The following is a 13134-nucleotide window of genomic DNA, read 5'->3' as shown; positions in this document are numbered from 1 at the left end:
TTTAGAAATAAAGGAATATATGAAAAGTTAAGTCTCTTATCCATTTCTGTCCTTTAGACATCTAGTTTCCCTTTCCAGAGGCAAAGCGTTTCTGGCATATGCTTCCTGGTATATTCTACACACAGACAAGCATGTGTGTGTTTATATACATGAACTAATATACTATCAGCACTGCATAAGACCCACTGAGTTGTTTCAGTTTTCTCACCCAATATCTTAGGTATCTTAGGTATCTTTTTTTTTTTTTTTTTTGTGGTGCTGGGGATTGAACCCAGGGCCTTGCGCATGTAAGGCAAGCACTCTACCAACTGAATTACATCCCCAGCCCTTAGGTATCATTTTATATCAACATATTAGAGCCATCTCCTTCTTAATAGATGTATAAAGTTCTACTAGAGTTATAATTTTTATTTATATAACTAATCACTTACTGCTAGTTTGTTCCCAATTATCTCCTATTAGAAGATGTAACAAGCATTCATAGATGTGATCTGCAAGTATTAGCATATATATCAAATAAACTTCTGGAAATGTAATTGCTATGTCAAAGGAAATGTTCACTTTAAGTCTACACAATCACTGCAAAAATATTCTCTACAGAAGCCGTACAAATTACACTTAGACTAATAATGAATTAAAGCATTTGCTCACACATTACCAACTTAATGCCAGACTCCTTTTCAAAGATGAATTTGGAAAATTAAAAGCAAACACCACCCCTTATTTGTCTGCTGAGGTAGAGGGAGAGCTATCACTATCATGTACAATCTTAAAATGCTCAAACAACAGTTATAAAAGTTTTGCACAGCTGTGCCATTAAATCAAGAAAGGCTTATATAGTTCTAATATGTTACATCTTTTAAAATTTAGTAATATAAGTAATTTTCTTTTTACTAACCCCTGTTCCCACTCAAAACCAAACACCAAAAAACTCCCAACCAGTACTTAAAAAAGCACAACCATTACTATTAGGCTGCTAAGAATCAAGATCCTTCTTGAATAAAAGGATATAAAAAAGGAGAGCATCATTAATCAAACAACAACTTCTCAGAGTAAGAAACTAATTTTGATTTTCCAATTTAAAAAAGACAATAATATTTAAGATAAATTTCCTGTACTTGGAAGTAGAAGCATTACCTTATAATTTATAAATCCTGCCATGGTCTTGATTTCCAGAATATTAGTTTCATGAGCTCTCAATTCATGTACAAGATTATAGGCAGTCCTATAATTCCTGATATAAACATGAGGAAGGAGGTTAATTATGATATAAATTATAAAGATTCCTAAAAACAAAATTATTATAAAGAAGAGATAATATTTATCCAATATTTAACTCTTAACAGCCCAATAACAGCATATACATATTGATCTCCAATGTTCTGAAAAATGATCTATTGATTAATAATATATTTGAGAGGAATCAATGACTTTTCACAAAGAGCAGAACTATTTCCTGTATATTGTTCTGTCGTTAACATCCATCATTAACCAATGTAAAACAAGTTGACAAATGAAAGTTACTTAGTTACACTGAAAAATGAGCATTCTGTCCAAACAATACATGTTTAAAAAAATATCATTACAAGCTTTTCAAACAAAATTGCATTAGCAAAGGTGACATCAAGACAAAACACGGTCAACAACTTTTTAACTCCAAGTACCTGCACAGGTTAAGGATAGCACTGATCTCAGACGGAGGCTGGAGAGGAGGGGAAATGTCCCTATTAGGGTGGCTGATGCAGAAGGATAGTGGAGGTGAGAAAGGAGAGCCCTGTTGGAAAGGGGCTACCCTAAGATGGAAAGCAATGAGAAAAATGCAAAACAGGCTGCTCCACAGCAAAAAGTGTACTCTTAATTCGTCCAGGTAAATTTTTTTCTTCTGGGGATTATTTTTTGAAAATATTTTTTAAATTGTAGATGGACACAATATCTTTATCTATTCATTTATTTTTTGATAATGAGGTGCTGAGGATTGAACCCAGTGCTGCATACATGCAAGGCAAGCGTTCTACCACTGAGCTACAGCCCCAACCCTTGAGAATTATTTTTTAATAGACCTGAAATTGAAGGTTTTTAACATCATTCTTCATTGATGTTAAAATTCAATGGTTTTTAATGTCACCTATAAAAATAAGCTACATGAAAGCCAGTTATAACTATATGAAGTCATTAAGATTCAGAAAAAACAGGTGCTCAGCACCTCAATAGTAAATAAAAATAAGATACATATACAATATTCTTATGACTAACAGAGTTTTAAAATTTACTTCTATTTTTCTCCATCTCCTTAATTACAGAATAATTGGTTTTTTTTGCCCCTCTTACACTTTCACTGTCAATTAAAAAACTGAGTCAAAGTTACAAAAAGAGGCTTTTTCATTAAGTTGTGACTGGTAAAAATAAAGGATAAAATGCTTGGCCTCTATCAACACATTGACAACTAATCTCCAAGAATTTAGGCATATCCTTCTACATGGAAAATGATGTTACTGATAGGTATTATAAACTAAAAAAAAAAAAAAAAAAAAAATTTAAATTAAAATAATATCACAGATGACTAGAAAAAAGTACTATAAACCACAAAAAAATCCATAACCTGACTTAAATAATATTTAGTATTTATTTTACTTTGGAAGTCAGTCTTTTAACACTAAAATTCCACTGAACAAGCAAATGAGAAAACAGGAAGACAGGGAAAATTTTAACACTATTTCTTTAGATCAGGAAATTTAATAAAATTAGACTAGAAAGCTTTATAACACTCTGAAATTTACTTCCAATAATGAAACAGGAAAAAAAAATTTTTAAATCTCATATTATATTACATGAATTTCTGGACAAACTAAATATTAAATACTTGAATATAATCAATATAAACATTTTAAAATTAATTCAAGTTTGGCTTAGACTCAAATTACCATTAATATGTTATAATTAACATGAAGACAAGAAAAATTTAGTTTGAAAACCTAGAAACTTACTTCAGAGCATTTTGTGTATCTTGTTTCAACTCACTGAAGAAAGCTATTTTAAACTGATGTCTAACAAATAAAAGCTGGAAAGAAAAGGATGAAAGAAGCACTATTAAATACATATTTTAAAATTTGAAGATTCTAATAATGTTTATTACTAGGAAACATTAAAGTATAAAGGAAAATTCAAAACTAACATTAAACAATTATTCCAACAAACAAGAATATAGTTAAAAAGTCTATAAAATTCTATCTTTAAGAACTTTTTAAGGGGGCTGGGGAGATAGCTCAGACGGTAGAGTGCTTGCCTTGTAAACACAAGGTCCTGGGTTTGATCCCCAGCACCCCCAAAAAAAAAAAACTTTTTAAGGGCAAGGAGTTTAAAAACAAATTTTAAGGGCAAAGACTTTCATTTTAAAACAAGTTAGATTTTAAAAGGTTAAAAAAAAACTTGAGAAGTACTAAAGCCATTTAAGATATAAAAGTATTAAAGATAAGTAATAAGCACCTTAAAAAAATCAATAATGAAAAATGTGCTTTAGAATGCCTCTGTTATTAAAAAAAATATGTACCTGGTGTGTTGTTTTATTCAAGAATTCTTTATGAGATTTCACTCTTCTAATCTCAGTGTAGTAATAAGTCTGTGCATGCTCATAAAAGGCATTTTCTAATCTGTTATAAAAAAATACAAATATTAAAGTTATTTTAAACCAAACTCTTTTCAAGAATTGCATTTGTAAGACCTGAAAGTAAAATCCCAACAGAGATAAAGTCTATTTTACTTCATAATGACTGAGATAAGAAATAAAGTGAAGCAAAGTATAACCTGAATTCCTAGATGAAAAAGTTAAAATTAAGAACTTCCCAAAAGTCATTTTACAATTATTTATAATATAAGATATAACTGATAAAAAATAACCTCCCCTAATTTATAAAAATTAGGTAATCTCTAAGATTATTTTCACTACTATTTTATAATTTTATAGTAGCTTGAAAAAAATATCCTATACCCAAATAGATTTCAATTTTTTTTGTGATTTTAATTTCAGGGCTTAAAAGGATAATAAAACTAGTTGGGCACCATAGTGCACACCTGTAATCCCTGGCTTGAAAGGCTGAGGCAAGAGAATCAAGAGTTCAAAGCCAGCCTCAGCAAAAGCTGGCTTTTTATTTTTATTTAGAGCTGAATAAAAATACAAAAAAGGGCTGGGGATGTGACTCAGTGGTCGAGCGCCCCTGAGTCCAATCCCTGGAAAGAAAAGGGGATAAGAAAACTAATGGGGGGGAAAACTAAAAATGATATCAGGCAAATGAAAAGAAAATAACATTAGTGTGATTTAAATCTTCATTCATTGTATAATTTTGAGATTACATAAGAATGACAACAATAAGAAATTCTAACCAGAGAACTATAAACCAGTTAATCGGTTAAACTTTTTTTGAGAGAATAAATGCACATCAGGAGTATCTGCCCACGGCATGGAAGAAAGCTATAATTCACAGTCAGATAAAAGATGAACTTCAAGTTTTCCTCATCAGAATAAACAGAATTTTGAACCTATATTCAAGGGGTTTAAATATACATGAGAAAAATGGATGAAAAAAACAGAAAACACGAGTTCAAATTTTAAAAATCAGATATTATATTTTAATTAAATTTTCTAGGTTAAGATTTTCTATTTTTAAAAATATAGATTAAAGTTTTAAAATATGAAAATAATTAAAATTAGATTCTACCTTGAACCAAATGTTTGAAGGAATATATTAATTTAACCTATGGAAGTTTTATAAATAAGAATGATAAGGCATTGACATTTAGGTCATCTAATTTTATAGCAGCCAGAAATATGTATATAGGTCATTCTCAATGATTAACAAAACAAAACCAATTAGTATTATTAGAGTATCTCATAAATATCTAGCTTATTTTAGTTTTTAAGTTGGCTGTGTTCTCAGAAATAAACATCTATTAAATGTTAATAAAGAGAACTGAGAGCATGTAGGCCTGACAGAACCTATGATTTCCTTTAAATTTTGTTTTGCAGAATCAAATCCTCCTTCCCTTTAAATATAACCAATTAAACAGTTACAGAGCTATGTCTGGAATGGGTAAATATTGTAAAGCTTTCACTTTCTAAGTTGCACACTTCTATATTATTTGAGGATTTTCTTTTTTGGGGAAAAATACATAACCAGTTTCAAAACCATAAATAAATAAATGATAGATCAAATCAACAAGAGAGGAACTATTGAAAAGACCAATTCTTTAAGTAAGTATTTAAAACTTATGCTTTTAGGGTAATATCAAACGATTAGGCATGTTTTGGGGGGAAAACAGACACTGAATTTCTTTGCTCTAAAATAGAAAAGTCAACCAATTGTCTTTTCATTTAGTGATTTAAACTGGCTGAATTCTAACTATGCATGCTTTTCTATGATGTTCCTTTATCCCCCAGATAATCATTACTTCCTTCCCTCTCATCTAAACTTTCAAATAAAGTTACAAGTCTTCCTCCCTTTCCTAAAGCCTTCCCTGGACACATCGATCCATTTGTACTTTGAAATCCTGTAGGATTACAAACTATGCAGAATTTATACTTGCAATGCTCTATGATATTTAACATAAATGCTTTTGGTCTCAATAATTAAATTAGCTCCTTCCTAAAGGGAACCCAATGATTTGTTTTGAACTAAATACACACATATGCATAGACATAAAACACACACACGATCTAGCTTTTATCTTAAAACTAAGTGTATTCTACCAAATAATTTAAAATGTTGATTTTAAGCAGTTCCTTACTCTAGCCATTTATCAGAAAATAAGTGGTATACACTCAGCAAATTTCACATGAAGATCACCTGAGTCCATTTTTTACTATTGCTGCATGAGCCTATCAATTAAGCATAATTTTTAGAGTACACAAACATTATCTTAACCATTACAGCTGTACTTGGAAAAGCTCTCACTCACTCCAGCAAACAGAGCTATCAGTTTGCACATGAAGAACATTCAAGCTTCCCAACTATACATGTAGATTTAAATCTAAAAGAAAAGGCCTTCCTAAATTTTGTAAACTATGCAAAATCATCTCATAAGTTCAGGGGATAAAAGGAGGAACTACTCTATATTTAAAAGGAAATTATTATTGAAAGTAGATCCTGGGTTAAAGCTTGAAAACAGAGGGAGTAAGAAGAGAAGAAGCAAGAATAACAAGTGCCTGGCACTACTTACATCCTTCTTTTCTCCACCACCTTTTCAAAAGAGGGGGACAGAAGGGAGAGTTGAATATTGCTTTTACTGGTCCAGCCATGAAAATGCTTACAGCAATCCCAATTCTTAAAGTATGGAAAGGTAAAGACCAGATCCCAAATCTAATTTCCTGGATGTATATTATCTCTGTATGTTTTAGATTTTTAGTGAGTTCCAGACCCTCAAAACTATTTTAAAATGTCACAGACATCATTACCCTACGTACAGGTATGATTACATGTATGGTGTGAATCTACATCATGTACAAGCATAGAAATGAAAAGTTGTACCCCATTTGTGTACAGTGAATCAAAATTCAGTATGTAAAAATTAAAAAAAAAAAAAAAAAAAAACTGAGAACACCTGAAAAGGCTACATAAGGAAGAGTAGTTACCCTCCCTGACCATGGAAAGGATGAAGGTGTATTCTGGAGAGAATGAAGAGCAGAACACAAGACGTGGATCAGCAGACAAGCTGATAGTAAGGATGTGTTATTAAAACAGAGAGAATTAAATAAAATTCTGCGCATAGACAAAAAAATGTCTTAAACTAGTCAAAAATTTGTTTCAAGTATTTTTAAGAATGTAGACGATAATAACGAAGATGATAATTATGAGGACAGCAAATACTTATATGGAGCACACTTTTATATTGATCTCAGAAAAAAAAAATCACAATCAATGAAAAAGATTTCCAAATGGCCATTTTTGTCATGTACTCTCTGTATCTCTGTAACACAACTTTCCTCTGATAAGCATCTGCTTTTTTACTCATTATTAAAATGTCTTGTTTTCAAAAGCAGGGTAATTATGTGGGTGAGTGTATGTCTGTGTGCGTGTGCGTGTGTGTTTTAAACATTTGCTAGTTAGCATGACAATGAGAGCCTATATTATGCTAAGATGAAAGATCTGAAAATCTGGAATACACTTATAAAAGAAAAATACTTAACTCATCATCAAGTTTCACAACTCTTCAAAGAACTTTGCCTTGATATGATCAGTGAAGCTACGCAATACAAAGGATTTTCAGTCATCCTCCAACAAATTAACCTTATAAGCATTATAACTCTTTGACACATTTAAAGAAAATAAATCAAATCACTGACTTTCTATAGTATTTGTCCTTAACACATCACACTGCTCCGAAAATACATGATTGAGTAACTCTGCCACCATCCTCCAAGATTAATGAATGTGAAGGTTTCTGAGTAGTCAGCTTTATTCTATCTCTCAAGATAAACTATAAATATGAAAAAAAGGGTTTAATGTCTTTCCTCATCTTTAATGGACTGTCTTAAGCAATCCTTGTGTTCAGATGCACATGTTGGAGGTCATGGACTCAAGAGACTTGCTTTTGACATTAGTCATTGGGATACTATACTCCTTATTTAAATGTTTCTTTATCCCCTAATAAGACTATAAGAATAAACGCAGAAACCACACCCTCTCCTTCTTTCACATCCATGACAGCGCTACATTTGAAAGCAGAGGAAGACAGGTTCCCTAGTGGTTAAGGTATCGTTTCTCAACTTCAGCACCACTGATGTTGTGGACCAGGATATTATTTGTTGTGCAGGGTTGTCCTGTGCACTACAGAATGTGTAGAAGCATCCGGATCTCTAGCCACTAGAGGCCGATATAACAACCCCTTCAGTTGTGGCAATCATAAATATCCAAAGGTTCCCTAGAGGGTAAAATTACTCTGCTTTAAGAATCACTGGATTAAGGTAAAGGACAGAGAACTATGGCTTTCTAAGCAAGGATATATGTGTATTTGAAAGCTGAGTTCTTTAGAGAGAAAAAGGAAACTGGAAGATAGAGCGAGTGTGAGAGCACACTGACAAGAAACAGCATTGTGAACAGGGAAGTTCTGAAATGCAAAGTGCAAGGATGAGCTGTCAAAGCCTTGAGAGGTAGTCAAGGGCCAGCTGTGAGGCTGGGAAGAGCCCCAGTGGAAAGAAAGCCCTTAGTATGTGCTACCAGTCACCTATACATTGCCCTTCTTTGTGTTTCCCATTGGTAATACATTTGCATTAAAATACAAAACTCATTATTCTTTTTCTCTGCATTCTGAGTTACATCTCAATGCTACATTTAGCATCACTACTCTGACTTTCTGCCATGTCCATCCTACTGTTTGTTATTTCCAATATGAAGATTTTCTTAACTACATTTATATTTTCTTACAATTCATCTTTTTATTTGATCCTGTTGCCTTTGCATGCTCTCTCCTTCTAAATTTATGCTTCACTTTCTTAGAAACCCATGTAATTCAATACTAATGAGAATACTCTGGAAGATAAGTTTCAGATGTCTGCTACTGAGAAGGAGAATCAAATGCAAGATAAATAATAATCAAATATAAATTAAGCTATTCTTGTGTTTATAATACTTTGCACAATGAAAAAAAATCATTTTATAGCCAAAATCAATGAAAATAGTCCCACCTAAATGTATCCTCACAAAAAATGTGAAACTATAAAATTTCTTTGCAACACTAAATATTAGAAAACAATTAGATGTTGTATCTACAGGTAATTTGCTCTTTATAAAGATTCAACATTTAATGGGACTCAGAGCCTTCTTAAAACATTTTTAAATAGATCGAAATATCAAGAATGAAGAAATATTTATGAAAAAATGGAGACACTATCATATAAAAGATCACACATATCACACATGGTAATTACTGAAAAGTGCAAGGGATCATTTAAACTTTTTTTCTTTTCTCTTCTCTCTCTCTTTTTGAGATGGGTTCTCACTGTTTTGCCCAGGCTGGCCCAGAACTGGTGAACTCAAGCAATCCTTCTGCCTCAGTCTTAGGAGTAGCTGCAACTATCACCACTCACCAGAGTGTCCAACTCAACACTTTTTTAAAAAATGAGGTTGACTGAGATGTACATGTGAAAAGGTATCAGTATAGTAATGCTAAGTGGAAAATCAATATGTATTATATTACATTTGTTTTTGTGAGTATACATAGTGTCATAAAGATATGCATATATTTCTTCCTACATAGAAGACATTTTTTGAAAGGGTACTTAAGGAATTGTTGATAAAGTTAAAAAGTTGACAGGAGATTTTTATTTTACCCCATATCCTCTATAATTTATATTTTTTTCTACTGAACGTTTTTTTTTTTTTTTTCTTAAAAACAAATGGGTTTAAGATAGCAATTTCTTAATTCCTAAGGAGTAAGCTAAAAAATACAACTTTAAGAGACTTTATTTACCTTATAATATAACCCACAAGGTGGTCAGTGTGGGGCAGCACAAACAAAGACTTTCCTGAGAGTTCACATGCATTGCATAAAGCTGCAGCCCTTTCTGAAGCAATGACATCTTCTCCTGTTTATAAACCCCAGAAAGAGAAAAACAAAAGTAGTGTATTTTTTATATGAATATTTCCCCAAATCTGGAATCAGGAATAAAAACCCAAAGCACTTTTCACCATGTCAGTACAACTTCTGGGTTCCTTGAGAGCCTGCAGTTACATAGCACAAAACTTTTAGGAAAAAATCGTAGAATTTTCTAAGTCAGGATAGAAAGGCCAAGTAATGCCAACAGACACAACGTAGAGTTATTTTTAAAAACATAAGTCAAAATGGAAGCAACAGTTCATGAGAGAAGTTTCCAAAACCACTTAGGATGCTACAAGTCTCAATATAAAAACAAAAAATCTTACAGATCTAAGAAAATCTGGGAAGGTAGAAGAAACAGCATTAAAATGATAGGGCTGGGGTATAGCTCAGTGGTAGAGTGCTTGCCTGGCATGGGCAAAACCCCAGGTTCAAATCCAGTAGCACATACATACACCCACAAAAAAAAAAAGGTTGCATAAAATAATAACATCTTAGAGGAAATTACAAATCTTATTAGCATTTTTATATGTGTAAGGAATAAAATTATAAATAAACCTCGAATAAGTAAATGACATGTTTACAAAGCAAATGAATTAATTGTTTTGTCAACGGACATATGACTGCAAGAAGAAGTGGAACTGGAGGAATAAGATTTATAATCTTTATGATTCTTTATTTTTTTAAAACAAACATTCATTCATGCATTATTGGTACTTTTTAAAAAATAAACACTTCATCAGCCCAAAATATGAATGCATGAAAGGTTTAAACATTAAAGAATCTACCTCCTGATAATGAGAATTAGAGGTATAAGGCAATTAATTAATTAATTAACTTTTGTTACCTGGGGGCAAGGGGGTTTTCTTCTGAATCAGAACCACTGCGACTTTTGTGTTTCTTCCTTGTAAACTTTGCCTGTTTCAGAAAAAGAGTAAAATTAATTAAGTAACTAAATCATTTTAACTAAATGTATTCAAGTTTTATATAAAATACAAGTTTGATAATTCAACTTAAGATAAATTTTGACTAAAAATAAAGATCATAGTGAATCTTTTCCTGCACATAAAATATATGCCATAATCATTTCGATTTTAAAAGTATAATCTTACATCAAGCTTTTAATCCTTACAAAAACCTGCTTTTGCAAAAGTTTAATATATACTTATGTGGATATTTTATTTATGTAGAAACTTCTTTACAGTGATGTATTAGTCATTCCCTTTAAAAGCAAAAGATTAATATGTTTTTATGTAAAAATTATAATACAACTTATTTCTTTAGAGTGATAGCTGTTCCCTTTAAAAGTTTAATATAAGTTTTTTGGTAAAAATTATGCTATAATTTACCAAAGCTTACTTCTTTACAGCAATGCATTACCGTAGTCATATAAAATAATTAATTATCTTAAAACTGAATAGAGATAAAATGAAAGTGTCTTATGGGACTAAATAGTAAATTACAATGTCTCCAAAACAAGAATGCAAGAAAAACATTTGGAAATGTCTGTCAATTTGTCTTCTAAATTTCATTGTAGACTTAGCATAATGTGCAGTTAATACTTTAGGAACCAAATTTCACTGGAGGTCAACAATCTTCAAAGTGACCACTGCAGTCCAAACAACACTCTGTTGCCTTCAATAAATGTTAGTAAAACAGACACCTCAAACTACCACAGGCAGCCTGATAAATGGAGATCATACCTGACAATTTCCACTCTGGTAGCGCATTCAGACTGTTTTTCTTTCCACTGAGGCTCATCCCAGTCCAGTTCATAGAACACAACCACCAGGGCAGGCACCAGATTCAGATGCTTATTCATCCAGCCAGTCTTTAAGATCCCTTTAGGAATGTACCATTCATAGGAAGTTCTCTACAGAGAGTGGCAAAAGTTAAGGGGGTGTTTTCTTTTTCTTTTTCTTTTTTTTTTTTTTTTAGTTTTTTATAACAATAGCAACAGAAACCTCCTATTGAGTGCCAGGCACTGTATGCACACTTATTTCATTCAATGTGCACACTACCCAATCTGAAGATGAGAAAATTCAGGTTTACAGAAATTAAAGAAGAGTTAGCAAGTGTTAGAAGTAGAATCTCAACCCTAGAAACACTACACTTCCCATTTAAGGAAGAATGATCACAGTCAGAGTTCCTAATGATGTCTAGGATCTCAAGTACCCTGTGAAGAAGTATCCAGACCTTTTCTAGGTAAATTCTACTTCTATTTTTCAACATTCCAGTTTCTGTTCTAGAAATTGCTCAAATAAAACATTGGCTGAAATTCAATATGGTTTCACTTATTTCAAAGATATACTGCCATGACAGCAATTTACTTTACTTGTGGATGAAGTATCATTCACAAGTTTGCTTTATATCACCAGCTGTTGCATGGTTCCAGTTACCAAACACAAAGCAAGCACCCAAAAAGTATATTTGAAATTGAACCAAACCACAAAGACCATGGATTCTATAATGCTATTGGTAATGATGAATGGGAAAGGTGAGACTTTCCCTTTAAAACTTTGTTAAATTTGTAGAGACATGGGGTTCTTTTTCTACAAATAAAAAAAGCAAATGCAAGCTTACAGGTTACAAAACTTTTCTTTTTTTGGTTACCAGGGATTGAACTCAGGGGCACTCAACCACTGAGCCACATACCCAGCCCTTTTTTCTGTACTTTATTTATAGAGACAGGGTCTCACTGAGTTGTTTAGTGTCTCACCATTGCTGAGAACAATTTTGAACTCACAATCCTCCTGCCTCAGCCTCCCAAGCCACTAGGATTATAGGTATGCACCAACAAGCCCCCTCACAAAGCTTTTTAAAGTAATTATTCCTCTAGGTTTAAAAAATTAACCATTATTAAACACATATGTCGTATATTACATAGTACATGAAAATGCCTAAGGTTTTCTCTCTCTCTCTTTCTTTCTTTCTTTCTTGCAGTGCTGGGGACTGAACCCAGGGCCTTGTGTAAGGCAAGCACTCTACCAACTGAGCTATATTTGCAGCCCCTAAGGTTTTCCTTACATATCACTGTAACCACAAACATGATAAACTCAGGGATGTTCCCATGCACACAAGGAGAATAAGAAAACAGAGAGGGAAAGAATGCATGCAATCTTAATATCATTACCTTGGGTCTACATTTGGGATATTCATGGTCACCTGGGAGCACCTTGAAAGAAATTGGTACCCGATCAGCTCTTCGATTGGCACAGAAAGCATCCCAGACAGCTCGATGTACAGCATTATAAACCACATCGAGGCCTGTAAGTGTAACAAAAGCCATAGGCCGACAACATAATTCCACAGGGAAGTCCCACTGCGTGGGGCTCATATTTAAGGTGTCACAAAAAACCTGAAATACAAATGTTAATACATTCATAACTAATTTTAAAAACAAATGTGTGAATATGCATCATTTTAAAAAATTACAAAAAACCAAAATGCTTTAAATGTCTGAAAACCATCAAGTCCATACAATAGAAGACAGAAAAAAGGAGTTGGACCTATTAAAATTATTTTTGTTAGATTTTTTTAAAAACCCTT

At 32.4% G+C, this 13134-nt stretch overlaps 1 protein-coding gene across 1 annotated transcript in view; it reads right to left on the bottom strand.

Moving 5' to 3' along the window:
• Window positions 1-13134, bottom strand: part of Trappc11 (trafficking protein particle complex subunit 11) — a 44627-nt gene that overhangs the window by 29330 nt on the left and 2163 nt on the right. The window contains exons 2-8 of the mRNA XM_047551253.1: window positions 12719-12943; window positions 11289-11458; window positions 10433-10503; window positions 9460-9574; window positions 3548-3647; window positions 2985-3058; window positions 1138-1234 (exon numbers count right to left, since the gene is read on the bottom strand). Coding sequence (XP_047407209.1) covers window positions 1138-1234; window positions 2985-3058; window positions 3548-3647; window positions 9460-9574; window positions 10433-10503; window positions 11289-11458; window positions 12719-12922 — 831 coding nt within the window. The 5' untranslated portion in view covers window positions 12923-12943. The remainder of the gene's footprint in view (window positions 1-1137; window positions 1235-2984; window positions 3059-3547; window positions 3648-9459; window positions 9575-10432; window positions 10504-11288; window positions 11459-12718; window positions 12944-13134) is intronic.

The sequence above is a fragment of the Sciurus carolinensis genome, chromosome 4 (genome assembly GCF_902686445.1).
Source record: "Sciurus carolinensis chromosome 4, mSciCar1.2, whole genome shotgun sequence".
Classification (NCBI taxonomy): domain Eukaryota; kingdom Metazoa; phylum Chordata; class Mammalia; order Rodentia; family Sciuridae; genus Sciurus; species Sciurus carolinensis.
This window is presented reverse-complemented; position numbering and strand designations above follow the sequence as displayed.